The sequence below is a fragment of the Rhyacophila brunnea genome, unplaced genomic scaffold (genome assembly GCF_057557595.1).
Source record: "Rhyacophila brunnea isolate RB1 unplaced genomic scaffold, BYU_Rbru_1.0 scaffold_8, whole genome shotgun sequence".
NCBI classification, from domain to species: Eukaryota; Metazoa; Arthropoda; class Insecta; order Trichoptera; family Rhyacophilidae; genus Rhyacophila; species Rhyacophila brunnea.
In genome coordinates, this window is record NW_028233350.1 from 40,678,228 (window position 1) to 40,705,794 (window position 27,567).

General features: G+C 34.1%; 2 protein-coding genes and 1 long non-coding RNA gene across 3 annotated transcripts in view; 1 reads left to right on the plus strand and 2 right to left on the minus strand.

The window, feature by feature from the left end:
- LOC147064237 (uncharacterized) overlaps positions 1-12,594 on the minus strand; it is a 26,188-nt gene extending 13,594 nt beyond the window's left edge. The window contains exons 1-4 of the mRNA XM_085959061.1: positions 12,503-12,594; positions 7,645-7,775; positions 5,752-6,012; positions 1,657-1,822 (exon numbers count right to left, since the gene is read on the minus strand). Of these exons, the coding sequence (XP_085815187.1) occupies positions 1,657-1,822; positions 5,752-6,012; positions 7,645-7,775; positions 12,503-12,594 (650 nt within the window). The remainder of the gene's footprint in view (positions 1-1,656; positions 1,823-5,751; positions 6,013-7,644; positions 7,776-12,502) is intronic.
- The window catches only part of LOC147064232 (uncharacterized), a 391,070-nt gene that overhangs the window by 335,380 nt on the left and 28,123 nt on the right, over positions 1-27,567 (plus strand). The gene's annotated exons all lie outside the window — the stretch shown is intronic.
- On the minus strand, positions 15,643-27,128 carry LOC147064238 (TIP41-like protein). Its single transcript, XM_085958572.1, has 5 exons — positions 26,783-27,128; positions 21,404-21,583; positions 19,968-20,181; positions 16,525-16,683; positions 15,643-15,838 (listed from the first exon to the last, which is right to left on the minus strand). Exons 1-5 carry the CDS (start codon positions 26,938-26,940, stop codon positions 15,734-15,736), a joined length of 816 nt encoding a protein of 271 aa, XP_085814698.1. The 5' UTR covers positions 26,941-27,128; the 3' UTR covers positions 15,643-15,733.

A 27,567-nucleotide genomic window follows, 5' to 3' on the forward strand; every position in this document is an offset into this window, starting at 1 on the left:
GAATTAACCAAAATGCTATTTTACAGGAGGAGGATTTTTAACTTTTGACATTTATTTATTAATTACCTATAGATGATAATATATGTCTAATAAGTTTATAATAAAGCTAAGAAAGAATACTGTCTTTATAATAGACTATATAATATTTTAAAAGGCCTTTCAAAACATTCACTTTTTATCCCTAACACTAAGTGGATATTCGCCCTTATGATTATCGTTTTAGGTACTTTCCTGTGCAGATACAAATTCTCCAACAAAGCTAGTGAGGTACATATTGTTTTTTCATTAAAATCTCAATTTCGCCAAAATGGTTGATTCGCCCTTTTTACAAAATACCGACGATGTGTGCGCGTCTGTGTGTGTCTTGCGTTGCAGCTGATAAATCAAGACAAATATATATATACAGTCAAACTTGGTTATTACGAGGAAGATGGGACCGACTGAATTTGCTCGTTATAAGCATTACTCGTTATATAACATTTTTCGCGCAACGTTCTGTAAATTTAAGCATAGAACAAAAAAAATCTGAAAACCATCGCAAAAATCCCCAAAACAAGCATGGCATTCAAAAAAGAAGTTGTTTATTGTAATGAAGTGCTGAGCCGCCGGCGCTGGTAGGTACCTACTGACTTCATAAAGCTTGGATTTTTTACATGCAATTTCAACCATATGCGTGGATACTATTTCAATGTTGTCGGCGAAAATACCAATTAGGTACTTAGACATTTAATTAGTGTCATAAACGTAATCCGATTCCGGCGGCATCGGTCTAGTTAACTGCCCGGTCGGATTTTATTGCTTAGGGTCAAAAATGTTGTTTCTCAACACATTAACAGTTTTGCTCGGTATACCCGATAAGTAGCTCGTTCTAAAACTGAATAAATGTATGGAGAATTAGTTATGTCGACATTATTATAGTGAAATATTTACAATAAAAAATTATATTGATAATCTCTGTGATCCCAAATTTGACAAGAATTAGACATTTTATTATTCGAAAAATGGGCAAGATTTACACATTTAAAGATACTGATTATAAGCTATGTGTTTGGCCATTCAAATGTGATAAACATTCTACGAATAATGTTTGCTTTATAATAAATATTGACCTAAGAATAAGGTAAAATTTTTTTGAAATATGCCATTTCTATTGGCATTTCCCAGTGGCTAAGCTACAACATACGGCCGTAGCCATAAATTGACAAACGATAAATGAAGTAGGGAGTAGGATCATAGTATAAAAGCTCATAGTAAAATAGCATAAAAGCTCCATTTTGATGTACGCTGAGCATGTCCCCCCTTAAATACGATGTTTCTTCTTGTAAAAGCGATGTTTACAATTATTATGACACAATTCTTTGAATTGCTAGTTTCTAGACACCTAGAAAAAAATCTAGCATTTTATTCTGTCATCTAGCTTATTTTCTTACCGTATCTGGCATATTTTTGTGAACGACAGCTGGCAACACTACTGTTAATATCTTCGTCATATATATACCTGTCGGGATATCTCCATTCCTGTCTGTACTGTGACGTGGTTATCCATTTTGGAAGACAGCATATTATTGTGAATTTTTTGATAATTAAATGACAATTTAAAATTTATTTTGTTTTAAGTAGATATTACAGCAAATTTTTATGTCTCTGCCTACTAACCTGTATCGATTTTTCCCGATGCCGTCACCCAGATTGAAGCCCTTTCCGTCGTGTTTTCTTTCAAATCGGCAGAAATCCAAAGACTTTGCAGAATTCTGTAAGTTACAATGAAATAGGGCTATGTTTTCCTGTTGGTCAGTCAAAACACCGACGTCCAAATTTTCGCCTAAAAACAAAGAAAAATTGAAGAACACTGCAGCAAAGTAATATTGTTTCGATGAACATTAGAAGTTTTATTTAGTATGCAATGGATCAGGGTTCGAATGTTCAATGAACACTTAAAAAGTATTGGCATTTGCACTTTACTAGAGCCTTAAATAATACAGGTTGAATAAATACTAAAAAAAACACTTCTGAGAATTATCGTGGGTTGCTGCCAAAAGTTGGTAAGTCGATAATTTAGGTATTTAGAGTCAACAACGGATTATGTGTCTATATATATATATATATATATATATATATCAGTGGCGAAGGGTGGAGGTAGGCTGTTAAGATTTGCTATAAATAGTGCACACTAAACTTTTTTAGTCATATGTATTTGTTTTTATTGAACTAAGACTACAATTTACAGATGGTGTTAGTTAGTTTTCAAAAATCAATTAAGCCATGCCTAAACGAAACCATAATAGTTTTGTTCTAATTTGGGCAATACGACAAAATTATGCACACTTTTTCATTCATAGTTATTTGTTTTCGCTGGATTAAAAATACATATTACAAATATTGTTGGTTATTTTTTTTAATTCATTAAGCCCTGACTAAGCCAAACTATAATAAATAAAAAATATTATTCTATTTATAAAATATTCAATGTTATGTATGATTTAATTGCATAATTTTAGATATTTTATAGATAGACATGTATTTTTTGACTATTATCTATTATGGCTTGGTTTCTCAGGGTTTAGCTGAATTTTAAAAACTAACCAACACTATCTGTAATTGTAGTCTTATTTCGATGAAAACAAATATGTATGTCTGAAAAAGTTTAATGTGCACTGTTTATGGCGGATCTTAACAGCCTACCTCCACCCTTCGCCACTGATATATATGCTATAAAAAATATTCAAGCTCCTTCGATATAATATAGAAGATGTACATAAAGCGCAACAAAATTAGCATTATGGCTGATTTTAGATGGCATTTCAAACTTCCAAATTGCAATTGCTCCATAACATGATCTCGAGACTTACCAACTTTTGGCAGTAACCAGTAATCATATTGTATTGTCATATTCAATCTCATTTCATATCATTTAATGATACAATATGACACCCGGAACGATTCGCGCCTATGTACTTAACCACTAAGCTATATGTGCCTTATCTAACTACGACAAACTTAATTAATGTATTTTAAATCAAAGTATTGAATTACCTTAATTACTAACCGATGTCAGGATCACTCAATTTTTTTTCCCTTGTAACCTAGGTACTTGTAATGTTACATACTAAACGGCCAATCCTTTTGAAAAAGTTGGTTACCTATACTTTCACATCGTGGTTTGAATTTGTTAAATAAAGAATGTAAAATTCTTAAATCTTGTGAATTATTCATTGAATTAAAAAAACGTTTATTTTACATATTTAATTAAACCAATCAAAATGTTCACATCACGTATCATATCGACCGTGTTTAGGAAAAAGGGCGTAACCCACACAGAACAAATTTTACAGGAGAGGCAAAAAACGTTTTTTTGAATGATATTGGTTTAATATTAATAAAAAAAAATAAACATAGACATTGGGTGCCTGATGATTGATGATTTGGTGTAATATCTTTTCGATCTACTAATAATTAAAGAAGTTATACAGAAAATCATTTTAGATAATAAATTCCATTGCGGCTTACTTCCTTTTTACAGAACGTGTATTTAGTTGTATACATTGTTATTATCTAATAAAAGCACTTCTCAAAAAATCGAGGGTTACGCCCTTTTTCATAAACACATTCGATATATGGGGCATCTTTGTCAGACAGGTCCATATTATATGGAAGATACCCAACCATTTAAGGTGTTCATCTTTGTCTGACAGTGAAAAGTGAGGTTAGGTTACCTAAACTGTGGTCATTGGACAGTGTAAAATAATGGCGGGGGGTGGAGGCAGGGTGTTAAGATTCGACATAAATAGTGCACATGAAACTTTGTCAGTCATAGAATATAATATGCAGATGGTGCTGGTTAGTTTTTAAAATTCAATTAAACAGTGCTCAAACAAAACTTAATAGTTAGGTGTGCTATGGGCAATGACATTATGGACGAAGCATCTAGAAAATAAAATGACACTCACTTTGTGTCGGGTCTGCCGGATGGCGAAATTCATATTTTAATATCGGTATCCTACGCTCAAATGAACATTCTGCTTGCAAGCAGTCTGGCGACACCGCTGGGTCTGCCCATACAAAATTTCTGACTGTCAGGTTTCGACTCCACCGTTATTATTATGTTACAAAATGCCAATGTGCCTAGTTAAAAATTGTAAAAAAATCTACTAAACACTCCAAGAAAAAAGATGGGATATCACTTTGCATGTGTTAGTATTATTTATTATTTATAAAATGCCATTTTAAGATATTGATGAATGTTTATTCAATGCAATTGAATGACAGGAACCATTGGACAGTCAGTCGCTTGTGATTCACTGGGCACGCTTGCGTCTAATCTCCGAGAAGTCGTAAGTAACCGAGAATCTGTTTCTAACGCAATGAGTCATGACACTAATACGCCATTACAATAAAGGTTATATTACTATAAATTCTCGAAGCTTGTATCGCATAATGGAAACGGATACGTCAATGGTCACGTGACATCTACCTACACATCTCTGAATGACTTTCATGGACAATTTCTCGTGCGCGCCGGGTATGAAGTGAGTCGTCCATTTAATATGTCATTGGCTATGGGCGATCCAACAAAAATTGTGTACATTTTTCAGTACTACTTATTTATTTTCATTGAATTAAGAATACATATTACAGATGGTGTTGGTTAGTTTTTTTAAAACTCATTAAACCCTGCCTAACCAAACTGTAATTATTGATAAAAAAAATTAGTAGATAATAGTAAAAAATATTTGTTTATCTATAAAATATTATGTCTGGTTTGATGGCATATTCTTAGATAACATTTTATAGATAAACAAATATTTTTTACTATTATCTACTATGGCTGGGATTGGGCAGGGTTCAATTGAATTTTAAAAACTAACAAACACTATTTACACATCCTAGTACTAAACAGCCTACCTCGACCCTTTGCCACTGGTGTACATTATCCCTGAGGTTAAGGTGATGGATGGAGCAGTGCTCGAAATAGAAAATCTTACGAACCGGAGCGCTGAATTCAAAAATATCAAATTATGTTAAATATTTTTCGGATATCATAAGGGCGATATGCCTAATAGTCAGGGTTTCATTTATACTTGAAGGGGCTCTGCGCTAATACACATTACCCCCCCCAATACAACATTAAAATGTAGTTTTTTTTAAATGGGTACACTACTCATTTTTGCAAAATCATTTGCAATCAATGCAAAACTATTTTTCAGGTTCTGGAGACCTACTAATTTAAAGTCCTGGACCTGTAGCCCCTTTTAAACACATCTGAAGTCCGAACCGCCTATATTATATTGTAGACCTTGTAGGACTAATCATTAATAAATCGCCGCAGGCGAATTTTTTTCCCACGAATCAGTTCTTACAACTTTAAAAACTACATATCTACATGCAATATTATCTCAATAATATGAAACGGAACGCAATTTTCAAAGAATCCACGAGCCGGAACGGTATCTTTTAGAATTTCACGAACAGGAACGGCGCTCCGGTGCGTTCCGGTCTATTTCGAGCCCTGGAATGGAGGTTGTTTTAGACAGAAGAGAATGGATGCATTACCGAGGTAGTCGAGACCTCCATATGATAGGATGATAAATTTGTAATATCTTTGCTAGTTAACTAATTGTAGTTGTTACAATAAGTGCTAATACTTCGATACAAACCTACTCTAGATAGCTGCCGTAGCGGCCACAAGCAGTCTTGTGTATAGAATAGATGCGCAGACCTATAAAAAGGATTTCATACTTTAAGAGAACTTACTTTTTATATTAATTATACTTTTTGATATCACTTCTTCTACCTGTCCTCGAAGACCCATTGACACTTTCCAGCTTCCTTCGAGGTTTTTGCGTGTCTTTTCTATTGCCATGGAACAGTTGCCCCCTTTGATGAATAAGCCCTCGGAAGACTTGTCTTGAACTACAGAACAGTACAAGCTGTTTTCCGACGTGAAGTTGATGGTTGATGGAAATCCTACATCATCAATATGTATGACGTGTTCATCACCGTTTACAAAGTTCTCTGTATTGAAATTATGCAAATGTGAGCATTATAGAAATAGTGATACGGTGAAGTGTGGTTCGTTATAACACACAGATATCTGACAAAAACATATGACAATGAAATGACTATGAATATATATTTGTTTTTATTTATCTGTAACGCATGAGAGAAAATATCGTCAGTGTTTTGTAAAAAGGGCGAATCAACCATTTTGGCGAAATCGAGATTTTAATGAAAATACAATACGTACCCCACTAGCTTTGTTGAGTAAAAACGGCGAATTTGTATCTCCACAGGAAAGTACTTAAAAACGATAATTGACTAAAATTAAATTAATTAAAATTACGAAATAAAAAGCGACAGATTAGGCCTTTTAAAATATTATATGATAATAACTATTATAATGACAGTATTCTTTCTAAGCTTTATTATAAACTTGTTATATATTTATAGTCATCCACAGGTAATAAACCAATAAATGTCAAAAGTTAAAAATCCTCCTCCTGTAAAATAGCATTTTGGTTAATTCGCCCTTTTTACAAAACACCGACGATATATGTAAATATGTAGGAGAGAGCAAGACAGGGAGAAGACATATTAAATGGGGTAATGTGAAAAAAAAGATATACGTAAATGCAAATTTTTAATTTGAAAAAAAATAAACTGACGCTAATGTAATTTTTGATCAGCACATCCATTCTATACATAAGACTGCTATTCACAGCTATTGAGGGTAGTTTTTCATATATTTGTATCGAAGTATAATAATTGTTACAATAATTTAGCCGTCTAAATAGTCAAAACTATCTAGCTCTAAAATTTAACACACCCAAGAGTGGTGCTGTTAAAACATAGCACTTATTGTAACATTTGCAACTTACTTATTGTAATTGTTACAATGAGTGCTAATACTTCGATAAAAAACTACCTTCGATAGCTGCCGAAAGCAGTCTTGTATATAGAATAGATGCGCAGGTCATGAAATAAAATAAATAATAGGATACTCTCATAATAGTTTGACAGATGCTTTTTATTTGTGAAGGTATAAAGAACTTTTGTGTCGGATGGGAAATCTGATTTTAAAAATGATATATGATAAAGTGGCGTTTCGATAAGAAATTAATGTGTTATCCAATACACAATCAATCAAAAAATAAAAACATTATGGATGAGGAATAATCATCAACAAAGCGACGCTGGCGTGCTCTGCAAAGTCAGGAGAATCTACGAATACTACACCAGACTGATAGGGTCACAGGGAGAAAACGTATGAGAATATTGACAGGTAGATAGGTAGGACAAGTATCGTCATCTGGTAATATTTGTTAGTAGTTATAATATAAAATCAAACGTGATGAGACCATAGCTCGCTCAAAGCCAGTTCAAGGACATCGTATAAATAGGTACAATCAAAATGAACGATTTTATATATTTTTTATAATATTTTTTATATATTTTATAGATTATATTTTATAGATTTTATATATATTTTATAACCGACCATTTATTTTTGAAATACAATAGCGTTTACTACAATACAAATATTGTATTGTTGACTTATTATTAATTATTTATTTATATTGAAATAAACACCTTGTATATTCAATTCCAGGATTTAAACCACTTAATTAATTAATGTAATGTACAAACTTTTGACAACAACTGTGAATAATCCTTCTATGATATCTTCACCTCTTATGGAACGGAGGCGCCACCTGCCTTCATCGCTTTCCGTTACATCTTGGATCCGAACGCTGCAATCTGATCTCCACTTTGATATCCTACAATCAAATTTTTCACTGAATGAATTTGAATTTCTTTTCCATTTTTACCTGAGAAGAGGTTAACCAAAATAAACTGCTGGACAAGTTCCACACTGTAGCAAACCACGTGATGAAGAAATCATACAAGAGTTGGTGTCGTTGTAGCAGAATATTTTGAAAACGTAATATATAATTATTAGGGTAATACATTCAATTCCTAACAATGGATGGACTTACAGTTAAGGAAAAATAAGATATAAACAATAATCAGTGCCTTGAGATGCTGCATGCCGTTTGAATAAAAGAATAATTCCATGCAATGCTGATGAGCAATGAGTTATATAATACTTGAGTGGCTATTTTCTTCAGGCAATAAAATTTATCCTCAACATACTGCTCTTCCTTTCCTGTTTAATGCAGTCAATATCAGATATGACTTCATCTCCTAACGTCAGTGGCGAAGTGTGGAGACTGTGGAGAGCTGACAAAAATTGTGCACAGTTTGTCATATTTTTTTGTTTTGATTGAACTAAGAATACAAATTGCAGATGGTGTTGGTTACTTTCAAAAATTTCAACTAAACCCTAACATAATAGATAAAAAATATTCTTTTAGTTATAAAATATCTAAAATTGTGTATGATTTAATTGTATTATTTTATAGATGGAAGAATATTATCTTTTATCAATTATGGTATGGTTAGGCAGGGTTTAGTTGAATTTTAAAATGTATGAAAACAAATATGTATGTCTTACAAAGTTTAGTTTAGGTACACTATTTATCTCAGATCTCCACAGCCTACCTCCATCCTTCGCCACTGCTTAATGACCAATCACCAATTAACATTTTTCAGCATGCCAACCTAGAAAACAAAGGTCTTTTCAGAGTTGTCAACCGCACTATAGTTATTGTATTATTGCTATAACATGTCGGTTTATAACGTCGTGGGTCCCGAGTTCGAGTCCGCGGTCTGGCAAATTTAGATGTTGTTTTATTATGTATGTTTGGATTTAAATTATGGAGGTAATAGGTTGGCAAGTAGCTATCATCCATTTTACGTAAAAAATAGAAATCTTTTAATACAACCTCCACCCAGTGGATAATATGGGATTGAACATAGTAAAAAATAATATATATATAAAGACTGAATTTAATAAATATATATGGTACCCAAGGGCACTAAACGACCACAGGGACACCCTAAAACCCGGTGGATCGATAAACACAGGATAATTCAGTGGTTATACGTCGTAGCAGAAAATTAGGGACTGAGTAGAGTAGAATGAGCATGGGGAGGCTTTTATCTAGCAGCACATTGAATCCGCTTGATGATAATGATTGAGAGTTCACCAAAAATACGATAATTTTGAAATTAAATACCCAAATAAGAACTAAAATGAATTTCTGATATTGCCCATAGAAGAAAATATAATATACTGGCAGAAAATATTCGATTGGTAGATGTAAAAACCTTTAAAAAAAGCACTCGCATGTGAATCTACGAATATTCTATAGACAAGACTGCTATAGGCCGCTATCGGCAGCTATCGAGGGTAGTTTTTCATTTTTTGTATTGAAGTTAGCCGTCTCAACACTCAAAACTGTCTATAGCCTCAATTACATTGAGCTTCTTTACGAGCTGTTTATTGGCGAATTTACAATCTGCTTGTAAAGTCGCCCAGTGTAATCATCGAATAAGCTAATAAGCAGGTTGTAAACACTCTACCGAGAAAAGTTGAAAGCCGGTCAACTTTACACGCAACACGCCGGCGTGTGGGCCTACTGCGTCTGCGCAGTAGAGCGCAGTACCGACCTCCCGGTAAAAAACGAACTACGTTCCGTCAAAATAGTCGCTGGCTTGTGGCTTCTCAGCGAATGGAAAGTTTTGTGTGTAATCATCAAATCGCAGTAGCTGAATCGCCCGCTTTTAAATTCGCCAATAAACAGCTCGTAAAGAAGCTCAATGTAATTGAGGCTTATCTCGCCCTAAAATATAATACAGCCAAGAGAGGTGCTGTTAAAACATAGCACTTATTTTAACAATTACAACTAACTTATTGTAATTGTTACAATAAGTGTTAATACTTTGATACAAAAAATGAAAAACTACCCTCGATAGCGGCCTATAGTAGTCTTGTGTATAGAATAGATGCGCTGAAACCATTTTAATTGACTGCTCAGAAAATAAAAAAAGAAATCGTCACTCAAGAAATAAAATCACAACCATTCAAGTACCTGGAATACGTGCTATAATTTTTGAGGAAATACTATTTAGGGCACTGTGGAAAAATCTTTACTGTGAAATGAAAACGTCTGAAAACCATTGGACACTATCGGATTAAAGATAACCAATAAATAAAAGGTATTTAATTTCCAACCTTCCAGAATTAGTTGTGAGGTTGACAGTTTGGTGTGCAGGTGTTAGAAGGTTGCATCGTTCCTGGTTGCTTAAAAATTTTTCCAGCGATACCATTACATTTTGTCCCTCGTAGAGTTCGACAATCGGTGGGAATACCAGTCCGTTTTTTGCTGTCGCTTGGTTATTAAACTTTAGATTTATGTTTACACAGTAGGCTAAAAAAAATTATTACACATACAAATCAATAAAATTTTTTATTTTAACAATTATTCTCACTCAGAATTGAGCCTAATAAATGGACTGAGTGAGTTCCGAACTCACATCATTCAATATCCTTGTGAGTGTTCTTATCCTTTAGCGTCCCTCGTAGTCTAGTGCATATGACGCTGGCCTTTCATCTGGCGGTTCAGGATATGATTCCCGATGAGGTCACAGTATAGTTACATATGTGATTTTATCAAAGCCGCCTGGTTGTTTCATCGTTTCACTTCTACTACTACATATTATTATGTAACTAGTCTCTACACTACTGTCATTTTGTCTCATGGCTTGTTGTAATGTTAAAAGAAAGAATACATTATAATCAGCGCTCGAAATGGAAAATTTTACGAACCGGAGCGCTTGATAATTTTACGAAAATATTAACATAAATTATTTAATTTTATATGTATTTTATAAAAATAAGTGTGTTCGATTTTTGTTATATGACCTATCTAGCAAAGACGATCAAATAATTTGTTCCACGAGACGGAGTGATAGTTTTGGGGATTGTATGAACCGGAACGGCGCTCCGGTGCGCTCCGGTCCATTTCGAGCCCTGATTATAATATAATATATAATTTATTTATTTATTTGAAACACTGGATAACTAGAATGAATTTACATATATTATGAATCATAGACAAATCGATAGCTTAAAGCTGGGATAGAAGATAAATACCCACAGAAAGCCAAACATATTGATGTTTTTAGAATAATAATTATCAACATATTCACGCCATACACAGATTTACAGGCCATCCATAGACTGAAACCGCATGTGGTTTTGAGCTGTGTGCAATACTAAACTTATGATTTCTGTTCGTGTAAATATATTTTCACGAAGTATATTATAAGCATCTGATCGTATCCGTTTATATCATGGTCCCCACATCCTGAAGCGGACCCCAGGCTAGGATTTTTGACGGAGCCCACTACCTATCGCTAGGGTTAAAGGCAGTGTGACAATCTAGTTGCGTATTCCAAATGGCGTTCGAGGTAAAATTAAGGGTTTTTTAGCGTATTTTTTTAATACACCCACTTTCATGTTATGCACAATTATGGTGTTGTCTAATATTGACAAACAATAATCAAAAATTACATTGCACAATCACATATTTTTTAATGTTAGTATGCTTTAAGTGAAACAGCGCCGCAAGTGACATTTTTTTAATATTAGTGCAATTTTGAGTGCATATCTCACTTGGCTGGTCGATCTGCCAAGCCGGGCCGCCCTTAAGCACGGGCCCCCAGGTCACTGAACAGATATCATAAGTTTAGTAAGGCACACGGTTCTAAACAGCATACGGTTTTAGTCTATGGATGTCCTCTTAAACAAAATCACTTCTTCACTTCAAAACTACTACTTAATTAAAAATTAAAGAAAACATTTTACCAGTTTGAAATATTGTTAGAGCAGTAATGAACGTATGCTTTTTAAAAATCATATTTTAACGGATACACTTTTATGATACTAAAGTAAACATACAATAACAACAGTTATGACGTTAGGAGTCCAATTCAACTGAAGATCATTGATTTATCAAATAATTAAGTGATTAAAGAGATACCTAGATTGATTCAAAGCAATATCTCTGAGTAGGGATGTCATTCAAATGTCCTAATTATCTGATTTTAACGTAGGATCAATTTGCAAAGATTATTGTATAGAGCAGTGCTCCGCAACCTTTTCTCACCCATGGCACACGAATGGTCTTCCCAGAAATCCGCGGCACACCACACGTAAAACAATTTATACACCAAAACATGGACCCCATATCCTGAAGCGGGTGCCCATGCCAGGATCTTTGGAGGGCCCCCCTACCTATCGCTAAGGTTTAAGACAATGTGATATTCTAAAGTAGCGTTTTTTAAATGGTGTTCGATGTAAAATTAAGGGTATTCATTGTATGTTTGGTGATTTTTTGTATGTATTATTAAATTCACTTGAATTATGGTTAGTTGTCGGGTTAAGAATAATTATTAGTAATCGAGTATTGACGCAATTATAATAAATTGCAACCCACAATCACATATTTAACAATAGTAGTATTAACGTATGACAATAGCGCCCGCAGGCGACTTTTTTTTACTATTACAGCAAATTTGTATTTTATGTTTATCTCACTTATCTGGTTGATCTGCCACGCCGCCCCGCCCCTGAGCCTGGGCCCCCAGACTAGAGCCCTCCACCAAAGATTGCACAAAAATTACATACATTTATGTTTTTTATTTGATAAATAATTAAATATACATAACACACAAGGAAGCACTAAATGTACATATTTCCATGTTTTTGTATTATTACTATAAAACTAATTAATATGATACCTGCGCTTGTTTCAATGAATGTAAAAGTTTTATATATTTTGGCTTGATATTTGAAAGAGCAACCCGAAGTTCTTGGTCAAGACCCTTCAAGCACGACTGCTTATCATTTTTAATTATAACTTGAGTTGAAAAACTTTCGTCACTTAGATATGTCGTATAAAAATGGATCTGAACTGCGATAGCTTTGTCGGAAATCCGAGGATATTCTTTATTAACCGAAATCCAGAAAATAGCCAATGGAACATCGGCGAAGTTCATTTTTAGCGTCCCGTCGTTCCTCAATTCAACAAATTCCTCTCGAATGTATAGGGAAAGCGCTGCTACAGAATTTTCGGTGTTGGTTGCAAAAGGATTTCGAATCCAGTCGTATTGCCCCGTATTGATTGTATGAAAGTAATGATGAAAATTCTTTTGCAGCAAAGTTAAATGTTTTTGAGCCGGATCCAAAATTCATTGCTTGTTTTCAATGGTGGTCTGTTAAGTTCTTTGGTACATTTATAGAGATCCTTGTCGTAGCTGCTTCTGCCGAATTTCGAGTTTATTTGTGAATCCTATTAATTTATTAGAGTAAGTCAATATATTCTCATTTTGACCTTCATTGTTTTATTAAGATCATTCAGGTGCTCAAATATATATATACAAATATAAAAAAAAGTAGATAGGCAGATCTGGGGCCGTATGTTGTAACTTGTGAGTTGAAGTCGCCTGGCGACATGACGTCATATGACATCATTGTGACATACTACCGGAGTGAGTCAATAGTCTTAGAGAAATTAACGCTACTCTAATACTGGTGTTATTCATATTCCCCATACACAAATAGGTGTTTCAGCATAATAATATCTATGGTGAGCCGTGTGCATTGGGTGGCTCGCCTCGATGCGTGTATTGAGCATACGTCACAATTACGTCATGTCGTCGGGTGACTTCATGTCACAAATTACAAAATAGGGCTGCTGAGAGAGGAAACCATGCACCATCTTAGATGATTTTATTTTTATATACCATAGGTTTGCAAAAATATTTCAGGCACCTAATAACAAAAATTGTCAAAAACATAATAATAAGGAAGTCAAAATATAAAACAAATGATGTTGATAAGTGATTATTGCATAATGGCTTTATCAGGTAATAGAGATAGACAGATTGTTATATATTTGATAATAAAATAGTACCTATAGAAAAAAGTGTATGAGTCTGTTTACTGGAAGCCAAGCGGGAACGGTGGCAATTTTCATTTCTGATTTCAGCAAAATTCATTAATTCAAGAATGATAACTTAACCTAACCTAATAAATAATCCAGTATATCATCGGCTATTTTCAAAATTTGTTTGCTGCTGGTTTCCACTAAACAGACAAGAACCGATAATTTTAACAGTGGATTATGTCTATATATAAATATGTATGCTAGAAAAAAAATTCAATGTCATCTGATATCTAGAACATACACATAAAGCACAAGGTTAGCAGTATGCCTTTTTTTAGAGGGCAAGTCTAACATCAAATTACAATTACTCCATAACATGATTTTGTTGGCAGTAATCCCACGGTGGATGCGATTTCTTCTAGTGTGCACAAATTACTTTTATAGTTTCTATTCCTGACTTCACTTACGTCAAGCCAACTGCATCACTTTCTCTAGCGCGGCGCTGCTTCTACCATGACTTGTTTAATAAACTATTTTTTTTATTAAACGAATAATTGACACGATCTGAGAATGTAACATACTTTATTGGACAATACGTTGAAAACATCTTAGATATAAACAACTATGAGAAAAAATCTTTTTGAAAAAAATGACGCCCGGCAGGAGTTGAACCCGCATCCACTGGATTCGCGCCAATGTGCTTTACCGATTGATCCACGCGCGTCCTATCGAATTATGACGAAATTAGTCAGTTGTTACATTTTTGAAGCACTACACAAATTGGCTTAATTTTGGCGTCGGCTTTTGTGTTTTAAATTAAAATATCAATCACCCGGTGTCAAGATTTCTCCAAATTTTAGTTATAACCAGAGGGTTTGAGCGGACCCTTTTTTGAGTTGCTCCGCTCCGGCACATAATATTTTCTCCAGCTCCGCTCCGGATAATTTTTTAAAATATGTATAATGTATATATGTTTAAAAATAAGCAGTTTTAAAATAAGGATTATTATTCGTCATTTTCATTATTAATTCTATTAAACAAAATATAAGCGAACTTATTAATGTGGTGTCTCCAAAGTGAGGTTATTTATCACTCGGCAGTGTTGCCGTATTTCAAATAATTCCAGTGTTGCAAAGTGTCAAATGTAATATTTTAATTGGATTTTAGGTCGAAAATTAATAAAAATAAACATCCGGAGCAGTGGAGCACTATAAATTTTTGGTGCTCCGGCTAAGACCCCATTGCTCCACTGCTCCAAGCTCCGCTCCAACGCCCTGGTTATAACGTACTTGTACGTACGCTTACAATTTGTGAAGCTACTAGTTAATTTCATCGAGTACAGTGGAACCTCGATTATCCTATTATCATATAATTATTATGATCATCATTTTCGCATGATTATTGTAAGAAAAATAGATTATAAAAAATATATAGGTTCCACAAAGTGAAAAAAAATTGTATTAGTTCGACTGTCCGGACTATGTTCGACCCCTATCAGTCCGGTTAATCGAGGTTCTACTCTATGTTTAAATAAAATTATTATTACATAATAATGGGACTTCGTCTCATTTTGAATTTATATTACGTTTGATCAGGTGCTATATCATACACTGGTCTACGGAGTCGAAGCCTGGATGTTAAAGGAACGGATAATGAGAGGATTGGAGGCTTTCGAGATGTGGCTGTATCAACGTATCACGAAGATATCCTGAAGATTTTAACCCGACCCAATAAGAAAAGCGAAGTTTAGCTACAAAAGTAGGTAACAATAATAAATAAAAACCACAAATAAAAATTATGTACTACTTTTATTAACTTAAATTATTGTATACATAACACGATCATGATTGGTACATTTCATTTGATTTCATAGCAAAACATCAATTACTACTATTCGATGGTAAAATTATTTTATTGAAAAGTTGTGTCTTCAGAGGAAGGTGGGCTGACAGTTCCGTTGGCTCAATCAACACAGAATGCGTCACCTGCAACAAAAAAAATAGGAAAATTTAAAATATTTTACTGGTTGTTTTATCAGTGGTTTATTCGAATATGCACACATCGCGGATATAGTATCCCTAGCATTCATTTTATTTATTATGAAGTAGCAATACACTCATGTTCATTATTTATAAATTTCGTGTGTACATACTGAATGCATGCAAATTACTCATTACAATTGAAGACACAAGTGGATGAAGGAGTTATGTTACAAAATCAAAGTTTTGAGTAAATTGAGGTCTTGAGGATTGAGGATTTGAGTAGAGAAAATAACAAAATAAAACTAAAACTAAAAAAAAAATAAAGTAACATAGTCCCTTCATCCCTTGCCGTAATGCCAGACCAATGATTATTTTAAGATGTTTGATACATCCATATGAAAGATAGGTACATAGCACCTTCATCCACGCAATAAAAAGACTTTGACATAAAATGTAACATAACACCTTCCCACTTGTGTCTTCAATTGTCTTTTTTGTTAGTGTTTCTGTAGATAATCGGTACTTGAGACAATTTTGATTTCCTCGAAACGAGTAAACGATATTTTCAATACAGTAAAACCTCGATTATCCAAACTAATTGGATTGGATTGGGTGAAAATAGTTTGGATAATGATAATTATTATATTTTTCTGAATTCATTCCGAGTACACTAGGATAGTTTCCGTTACCTTTAGATCAGGGATATTTCCTTCCCTAGAAGTGTACTCTGTTAGTATGTGATCAGAGTCGAGTTGGTAAAACATCCGCGTGTCATTTATTCGCGCCATCACGTCGTCCACTCTCAGGAAATATCGAAGCAAGATGAACCAGCTGGATGGCATCACTCGCTGAAAATAAAGAAGATGCATTTCAGGGGTATTTGATTGAATAACTGACTCAAGTGGCAATCCGGCAAAAACAGTGCACACTTTGCCATTAAATTATACATAATTTGAGATATTTTATAGAGAAGAATATTTTTTATCTAATATTATAGCGCGGGGGCTTCGAATACTCTCTCTTTCACTCATCAGAGGTCGCATACCGCACAGTCCGGGCGTTCCCACTCTATCGCGCGCAGACGTGATCAAATAGACGGTAGAGAAGGGGTCGCCTATTTGACTATATAAGGCGACGTGTGGCCTTCAGTAATCAGTCAGAATTGGGTCGGGCTTGGCTTCGTCAAGAGACCTAATTCACCTAGTTCACTACAGCAGTCTTGCTTGCACTCTGAAAACGGATATACGGTTAGCCGTAAGCCCTATCAGAGTCAAGTGAGCTGTTTGATTCAGCTAGGTACATGGTCTGACTACGCCATAGTTCTACTCTCAATTACCTCAAACCTATTATAATTGCGGATAACAAAATCATTCTATTGTTACCGTGTTATTTTAAAATATACCGTATACTTTTAGAGACACCCACGACTTATTATTTATAAATTTACTACGCGGTGGTAGTGCCCTTATATCTATTATCGTTTGGTTAGGCAGGGTATAATTGAATTTTAAAAACTAATCGACACCATCTGCATTTGTATTTTTAGTTCAATGAAAACAAATACATATGACTGACACAGTTGAATACGTGTATTAATTAAGGCGCTAAGTACCAAAAACAAAAAAACTGACATTTTTATAGAAAAGTGTTCTACATACTAACGCTAATAACTTCAACTATGGTCTAAGTGCCTCAAGCAAGTCAACACAGTAAAATATTTAAACCTGTCGAAGTTGTAAGTCCGTTGGCCTATTTTATTTATAATGGTGTAAATAGCACTACATTGGTCAACCTCATTCAATATAAAATGGGCTGACGATGGTGTGTTGACACTTGCGAGTTCTTAATACCTAAAATTATAGAAGCTGCCGTGATTGCTTCACACTGTAAAACCACATTTTTCAAAGGGTCTGCTGCATGAAATTTTACTGCAATGACTCGGTATTTTGTAACTACAGGCAATACTACTTTTTGGTACTTAGAGCCTTAATTAATACACGTATTCAGTTTAGTGTGCTCTATTTATGTCGGATCTTAACAGCCGACCTCCGCCCTTTGCCGCTGATGCCGATGGACACCCAAAAGTGTCGTGAAATAAGCAAGTTTGAAAATTACAATAATATAATACATAATGTACAAGATATATTATGTAATTGTATGTTTTATCAAATATAAAGATAGCGTTATCTGAAAAAATAGCAATGTTTGATTTTAGATACTGATTGATTGCGTCAGATGCATTACACTAATGCCTCACTAATCATCAGTTCCGAGTGAAGTCGTGTGCAAATCCCTAGCATAATATATTATTGCATCCAAAATACAAAGGTTTCATTGCAGACGTGAATAATGATTTGCACAAAGTGGCCATATCTCACTTTGCTGCGTAATTAAATGGACTTCTCTATAAATAAATTGATCCATTTTTTTAGTAAATAAAATTTAGCTTTCATTTTTTAATCACAACAGAAGTGAAATTAGGTGCGGCCACCAGTTGTTTATTTCCATAGAACTGTCAATGTTAATTTTGCGGCCACAGTTAAATTTCACAAGAGAACCACTGCTCTAGATAGAAAGAGTCTAATGCGTCAAATACATTATCGTCATGTTATGTGCTGTCACAGTAAGCTGCCGCTACGGGAAAAAAGTGTCTAATGTCATTTTTATTAGTATTTAAAATGTTATCAGACCGATGCTCCCATCCCGTAGCACATTTTAAACCTTTAAATGAACATTGTGAGTAAGCAAAATCTGCTGAAATTCCCAGAATAATGAGGTCACCTCACGCGCATCATGCTACATCATGAACCGCACTAGTCAGTTAACATTTTTTTTGTTTATTGTTTTTAGTGGTTTTCTCTGTGGATTTTCTATTAAATTATTATCTATGTCTGGTGTTTACGTCTATTATCTATGGTCTGGTGGTTGGGTTCTGTTCAAAATATTATCTATGGATGCAATATCGCAAGTAATTTTAACGTACGCACACGTAGAAACATCTTGCATCTCAATTCGCAATTGCAAGTTGACGTACTCTGTCTCGTTCTCACGTTGGCACGCCTGACAGAGGCGCAGTTAAAAGATATCACCTTTTGACAGTTCAGACGGTTATCTTTTTTACATAATAAACCGCAGGAATACGTAAAGTGAAAATGTGATGTGTTTGTCACAATTAGCTCTTTTTCGATGTTAAGTGATATGTTACAATAAGCCTGCAGAGGTCCTTTTTTTGCTTCAATTACAAACATTTAAGCTCCACCTCTATAGAAGAAGGTATTGAGAAGAAAATCTTTCATTATATGATTAGTCGAGTTCGGTTATTACGATCACTGATATAGTGAGATCTCGGATGTAATGAGGAAACATTGGTTGATATTTTAGTTTATGATTTTCTCGATACATTTATTCACTTTCATAACGAGCTCCTTATCGGATATACTGAGCTAAAATATCATCAAAAATTTTCTTAAAACTGTTAATGTGTGGATCGTTTAAAAACATTTCGACTCTAAGCAATAAAATCCGACGGACAGGTTCAAAGTATGTTTATGACACTAGTAAAGTGTCTATGTACCTACCTAATTGGTGTTTTCGCCGACAAGATTGAAAAAGTATCCACCCTATGGTTGAAAAAAAAATCCAAGGTTTGTGAAGTAAGTAGGTACCTACTTATCAGCGTACCAGCGTTCCTTACAATAAAGAACTTCTTTTGTAGTTTACGAATGCCATGCTTGTTTCGGGGAAAAATTCTAATTGAGTATTTTTGTTTGAATTGTGACTTTTTGTGTTATGTGACCGCTCATTTAAAAATACCTATTCTCTGATATAAAACGAGTAACGCTTATGACGAACAAATTCAGTCGGTCCTATCTTCCTCGTAATAAACATGTTCGACTGTATTTAATTTATGCTGGGACAGTTATGTACTCAATCTAGGCATTTTAAATCTATATCTTTTGAGAAAAGAGGATTCATTACAGATATACAACATGTTTGTATCCCATCTTTGGCAAAAATAGTTAGAGGGGTATTTTGCCAATAGGCTAAAAAAAATCCGGGTTGGTCTCACCACAGTTTGTGAAACACTACGGTAGCCACTTTAGATTACGTTATAATAAATGAAAATTCTTACAATTTTGACGGAGCATGACGCAATCCCGTGATCGTGAAGTTCGTCTTCAAAAAGAGACAAGTCATGGTAAAACAAGATTTTCTCTCTCTTTTTCAACAATTCTAGATCTATCTTCTCTTCAGTGGGTGTGAGTTCTAAACCACCAGATACTGTCCCTTTGTAATCAGTCGTAAATGTCCAGTCGAAAGGTTTTAATTTTTGTTCAAGAACGGGCCTGGAAACAAAATTATATTGTTAGTACTGTCACATCGGCTCCTCATTCTGGTACCTTCCATTCGGTAGACGACCACAAGACGATATTTCGAGGATGGGTTCATACAATAACATCAATTTTTCTTACATGATCAGCCGCCTGGCAAGGCATTTAATTGTAAAGATTATAATCATTTAAACAAAAACTCTCAAGTGAGCTAATGAGCAAGACTCATTCTCTTTGTCCCCGAAAACAATGCCAGGATAAATTTACATAGGTAGGTTCTAAATTATATTTCTAACACATCGTCAAGGTCTTATTCGGACGAGAGCAGGTAAATAGAGAACCTACCATGTTACATATTTATTTATCATAATTTTGTTTTGCTTTAAAATTAAAAATAAGGTTACAATTAAATTAGTTACATGTCATTTCGCGTTGCAGGTTCTTTTATTGCAAGATTCATACTAATACAAATTTTTTTGGCATTAGTGTTACAAGCCAAACCATACAATGAACCAACATTATTTATAAAATTAAATAAAATCGTAAATATGAGTATGTAATCAAAACTAACTGTCATATTATGGTAACTTCACACTACAGCAATTTGAAAAAAAAAATTGGTTTCATCCTATATTTTTCATTCAACTGCCCTGCCAAAAAATAACCGCAACTTCGTCATGGAACAACTCTTACTGATTATAAATACTCTAACTCCTTTTCGTAACACCGTTACAAAGTGATTTAGTTGTGGCCACAATGACAGATTCCTCCCTAGTTTCCTTTTTTTTGACCGTATCCGATCCTAATAAGATCATAATATGGGTCTCCACATAGTGAAGTTTTGTGTTGAACAGATTTTTGTTTTTACAAGAAATGGATGTTAGCGAGTTGCTCAACCTATTAGGTCCACACATTGATAAACAATGTGTATTTGCCAGAATCATGATTCTAGCCTGACACTCACAACATTATAAGCTGACACATTAGCCGCTCGACTATAGTGGGCATAAATTATTAATTGTTGCAAACACAGGGAATACAAGTTAACGTTATAGAATTGCTATCAAGTGTTGTAATAAAGAGTTCAGTAGTTTTGCATAATGATCTTCACCATACACTTTGACTATCATAAGACGTTTTGCCGCAATCTTGTCTTGATCTTGTATCCCAATAACGTAAAAAACAACTGCAAATGTGTCAGGCAATATGTGAGATAGTATAAGTTTATTTGTATAACCTGGTCTCCTGCCACTCTTCGGCGCACGCCACTTGAACTGGTAGCTTTCCTACATCCACACATTTTAATGCGTTCAGACAATCAAAATCAATGCGACCTCCTCCGGAATGAACCAGTGACAAGACGTTGTTGGGGAAACACATGTCTGGTAAATGAGGAAAGTTTAACGTCTTGTTGAATCTGAAACAAAAAATAATTTGTAAAAATTAAAGCAGGTATTAATTATTGTTACCATCATAATAATAGATCGATGGCACATGTGAATCGATGTATTATTGTAACTGTGATCAAAGGAGAGCCGGTTTGATTTTATTTGAAATTGGTGCATTTTTAGCAAGGTGCGCTCTGCTTTGCGGCGTAAACAATTAACATAGTCTTTCATGATTTCAGACATCTAAAAAAGGTCAGTTGACCGTCACGCTTGACAACACGAAATAAGAATTCCATTCAAAATGTAATTCTCCTAGGCTTGGTTTTTTCGGGACAAGCAAGCATTTCGTGATGTCGCCCTATTGGAGATAAAAAAAATCAATTATCATTTAAATGTGCTTTGTCGAATGTGTAATAATTAATTAATTAGTACCGTAATAAATGTGTTTGTTTGAAAATGTAGTACCAGTCGTAGATTACCTACTTTTTGATTTGAGATTAAGCCCAGTTCTTTCATATCAGTTGAAGTACACGACCTTGAGGCTGTATGGATATTATCCGTAGCTTTATCTAAGGGGTCTCTATATATCAGGGATGGGTAGTGCGTCGATCGCGGACATAATAATAATATTGCACTATTTCTTGTTCAAACGAGTCAAAACTACTTGATGTTCCAGCTCTTAAAATTCGCTAGTTCTTATCTCTTCTCTTACATATCATTATCAAGAAATACACTCATGCGAAGAACACAAGTGATGAGAACTCGAAAGAAATTCTACAGGAAAACATTAATAAAACAAATAATGTAAATTCCTATCCTTGTAATTTGACGAGCCGGTAGATTACACGGATATTGCACAACTATGCGTTTTTATTTGATTGCTTTTTAAAGACATGTTGGCTTCAGAAGAATTATAATAGTTTTACCAATGGAGGAACGATCCAAAAGAGATGATATATTTAATGCATAGGGTAGGTGCTCCTTTGGTCAGCCAGCTCCAGTAGTCAGCCATGCCAAACAAAACATTGTATACGAAGTAAAGTAAACATTATAATAAAAAAAAAAAAAAAAAAAGTAAACATTAAATTATTTAATTTATTTGACCCAATGCTCGGTCACCTAATAACGATTATTGACAATAGTGTACTGCCATCTGTGGTTCGAATGAGAAATAAATTTTAATATTTATTTAGTTGCAGTTGGAAGTTCGGAGAGTGAGTACGTGTTTTTGACGTTTTGGACGAGTTGATACAGTGCTCGAAAATACGATATACTTCAATATTCTGTGATAATTTGTTCAAGGTAAGTTTTCCTTCTACTTAATCATGATATATTTATTATGTTTTAGTGTAAAAAGAATGCATTTAAATAATATTAGTTACTTTTTTAAAGCGGCTGCCTTTAGGGTCAACTTTTTCCGAGTTTTCCAAAAGTCAGCCACCCGGCCGACAACTGGATTATTTGATAAAAAAATATATAATATCGCTTGGTATTGAAATGACAACCTAATGATGTTCTCTAATCAATACAATTAAAAAATATTTATTTTTCTCATAGGATCCTATAGTCAGCCGCTTGTAAAAGTACTATTATGCTGGCGGCCGAGAACTGGAGTTCTCAAATCCTTAGGTCAGCCACCTTTTAAGTTCTTCATTTAATCATTGTAGATTTCTTTTATAATAAAAACAGCTACTTGTATTTATAACGAGATCTAGTTGATAAATTGATTATTTGTTTTCAGTTTACAGATATGGAGCCAAAGAAGCGTTTGTTGCGGCAATATGACGAATCTGAAACGACTGAATCAAAAAAAAATACTGTGCTAGAAGACATATTCTTACCAACCAGATTTCTCTCAGTTCCTTCACCTTTTTCTAGCCATCTCTTTTACCCTCCCCCACTTCCAAGCCCATCTAATTCCAAACAGAAACTTTCCAAGCCCAGTGCGATTTCTTCGAGTGCATGGAGGTTGCTTGAAACGAACAAGGAAGCTTTAAAAATTAAAAAGGCTGAAGAAATAAGAACGAGGAAAGAGGCTCGTCAAAAAGCGGGAAATATAGCCAAAAAAACTAAAAAAAGAGCACTTTCTGTAAATGTTCTAAAAGAAAATAAAAGTGTTGCAACTACGGAGATGATACCCAAGAAAAAGCTGAAAGCACGTAAAGAAAACAGTGAAAACTCTGTTTTATCTTCTGACGATGCTGAGTGCGAATATTGCAAACGAAAATTTTCACAAGGTACATTAGGGAAAGAATGGATTAAATGCGTGGTCTGCGATGTGTGGTGTCATGTGGCATGTGCTGATGCAGACACCAACAGTTTTCTCTGCCATTTTTGTACCTAAGTAGTCGTAGTTTTCTATGTTTGTAGTATGTTTTGCAAGTTTTTTATCGTCTAACAATAGTATTATACGTACAATTTTATATAATAAGTAAATATTTTTTACCTTTTTTAATAAAATTTGAGTACCCAAATTAAATAGCCCTGTTTTACTAGCATTATCGTAAGAGTATAATAATTCAAATCCTATTTAGAATCAGGCGGCTGACTTCTGGTGCTGGGGTGGCCAGAATTAGGAACATGGTGGCTGGCCACTGGGAAATTGGGTTTACTTTACAAAAACAATATTTATATGCTAAACTCCATGAGATATAGACATAATAAAAAATGTCAACAACACTTCGTTAAATTTCGCTTATTACAAAAAAAAACACACAACACCCAATGTTATTTATAAACATATTACGTCAGTATGCACTTCAGATATGTGCTAAGTGGCTGACTACTGGTACAACTACCCTATAAGTCGAATATTAATCGTACTCGATTTCCTATTCATAAACTAGTATCGGTAACGACTGATGGAGTTCCTGCTATGGTTGGGAATCATGTTGGATTTATTACTTTATGTAAAAGTGAGGCAACAGTACCCACTTTTATCAGTTATCATTGCATTATACACCAGCAGGCATGGCTCCCACAAAGGGGGGTCTGACAGGGCTCTAGCCTGAGGGGAGCTCGGCGTAGCGGGTCGACCAGTTAAGTAAGAAAAACACAAGCCACAAATTTGCTCGAATAGTAAAAAAGTCGCCAGGGGCGCTATTTTCCTCAAGGGATATTTAAATTTTAAAATACATGGCTGTGCGATGCAATTTGATGTGATATGATTATTGATGTAATTAAATGATAATTCATATTGTATAGAATTTATTTTAAGTATGTTTCCTGGTGAAGGGTTGCATCATGGCTACTACAAAATTTCTAATATTCGATATACAGGTAAATTGTGTAATTATGTCGAAATTTCAGTTAATGTGTACCTACTTAATTTTTTTAGAAGTGAAAGACAATAATATTACTTAAGTACCTATATTATTGTCGTAATTTCGATATTTCTGTATCGTTATTTTTTATATGTATAAAATATCTGTTTCCAAAATACATATTTGAATTTAAAAAAAATGGGGTTTTATTGTTCTCACATGATTATTGTTCTCGCATGAAGTGATATCAGTCGATCGCCATAAATATTTTTTCAACTAGTCAATCCTAGAAAACAAAAGTGTGGCCACCCCTGCTATATATGTCACGTTTATATGGAGGGATGGATTTTGATATAATGCGACAATTTGTGACAAACAAGATAGAGAGGGCATGTAATCTGATATTACAAAACTAAGTAACAAAATATAAACGCTCTTTTTCCGAGATGACATACTGAAGTTGATTATTCTCAAAAACATACATATTATTAATGACGGGGGTGGTTAGAAAATGTGAATTTAAACAGGGGATAAAAAAAGTGTGATGTCATTGATAGATGACCCGTAACTATCTTACATTTATGTATACATACTGTAGTTTAAAGATCTTTTTCTCACATACTTATTCTATACCTAAGTGCGTGGTCTAAATCAGAGTTCTACAATTTTTGCTAGTGTGTCCCTGATAACTAGGTATATAAGAAATCGGTTGGTGACGCCAATGTAGAGGGCAGTAGTAGTGTTCAACCCAATCGCGGTAATTATGCCGCAGATGCCCGCATGAGCTTTTATAATTCTTGACTTAATTGTAGACAATTATATTAAATACTGTTTTCTGTCGACGCAGATGCTTTTCGATTCAATAAGTGATTGTTAATTTAAAATTTGAAATTTTCATACATTTCGATGGATCATTATCACACACTAAAATTATAATATTAGGTTGGGGAAGGTTAGGGTAAATGTGCCGCAGATGATGTCATGAAAATTTATAACTTCTTCATCTTTTTAGACAAAACCAAACCTAACCTAACCTACCCCAACCTAATATTATCTTAGTTTGTGATAATGATGCATTAAAATGTATGAAAATTTCAAATTTTCAATTAACAATTATTGGATTGAAGAGTCTATGCGGCGATAGCAAAGCGTATTTATTATAATTGTCTACATGGAATACTGTTTTCGTAAAAAAATATTATAAAAGCTCATGACAACATCTGCGGCACAATTACCTAGGTTAGGTTGGGTTTGGTCTAAAAAAAATTATAAAGACTCATGCGGGCATCTGCAGCACATTTACCCAAATAGCTTTGTATATCGATATATTCTACTTGCGCGATGTGAGTTTTGGTAGACATTGTTTTATGAACTCTTATACCTACTTTCTTATATTCAAATACAAATAAAAAAATTTGAGCAACGGGATGTTCACAATCTATAAATTTTCCCATAATCAGTTAGGAATTGAACTCACTAATTCCTTCCCTCGCATTTTTAAGTTCAGTTTACAAGTTCTCGATTGTTTCCAAATTAAAAATAATAGCGAGATAATTTTTTCATTCGTGCAGCTGAAAACTATTAAGACTTATTGATTAAAATTGTCTGGAGAAGTGCTGGAGCGCCGCCCCATTGCGCTCCGGCTTCAATATACAACTGCATGACATATTCTGAACATCAACTTGAACCTGTTGCTAATAGAGATGCTCTCAGTTACCAAAATCGTATGTTGACCACTCATTTTTGATCATTCATGAAGATAGTTGCACAATAGTAAAATAAAACCAGAAGTATTAGAAAAAAATAAATGTTTAATTCGCATATAAATGTATAAATATAACGTAAAAAGCCTTTTCTACAACCTGTATTAAATAATTAGTGTAAATAATATGGCGGTCAAAAGGCGGTAATCGCCAATACTTACTTTTAACATTAAGTACTTTAATAATTGTATTGCCAACTTACTTGCAAAATTGACAGGCTTCATCTTCATTTTCTGCGCACTTTTCGAGTGTGTTGCAAATGCTGGCGAGAATGTGGGAATGGCGGTAGGATATGTCCCATTTGCCAAAATCTATTCGCTCTGTTGTGACAGGAAGTCGGTTTATTTCCAAGCTGATCATGTTATGCCAGTGATGTGTAACTTTATCTCCGTTTTTCGTGATTCGATCCTCTATGTTAATACAATTTATTTAAAAAAAGAGCACCTTAGAATCTATAACTTCCGTAATATAACAAAATAAGAAGTTTTCAATAAATTCCTCACAAATTTTGTCAAGAAAAGTCAAACTAAAATGCTATTTTGACAGTTAATGCTAATGTTGCTAGCATAAGCAAAATAAAACATTTACACATAAGTACATCTTTTTTGCTGCTATTTTATTATTTATGGTTGGATTCAATGTATTATTTTTTATGATACAAAACAATACACCTAATAGAATTTTGATGCCTGCATATCTCTATATATATAAAAATCTCGTGTCACGATGTTTGTGGTCGCACTCCTCCGAAATGGCTCGACCGATTTTTATAATTTTTTTTATGTATATTTGTTAAGTATGAGAATAGGTCAACAAGTATATTTCATACCGCTAGATGATTAGGGTATTGATACACCCCTGTTACAGGCGGGCTTCTCCCGGTGTAAAATAATCATTTAGTAGCTTAAGTCGAAACGTAACCCTGACCTCTAGAAACGGCTTCATAAAACATCTAATCTGATTCCTTGCTCAACCACGTAAGTATTT

Excerpts from the sequence above, each read along its gene's own strand:
- LOC147064238 (XM_085958572.1), bottom strand. The coding sequence starts at position 26,940 with ATGATCAGCTTGGAAATAAACCGACTTCCTGTCACAACAGAGCGAATA. Across the intron at positions 20,182-21,403 it reads GAAGAGTGGCAGGAGACCAG|GCCCGTTCTTGAACAAAAAT; the intron begins GTTATACAAATA and ends TTTTGTTTCCAG. Across the intron at positions 15,839-16,524 it reads GAAATATCCCTGATCTAAAG|GTGACGCATTCTGTGTTGAT; the intron begins GTAACGGAAACT and ends TTTTTGTTGCAG.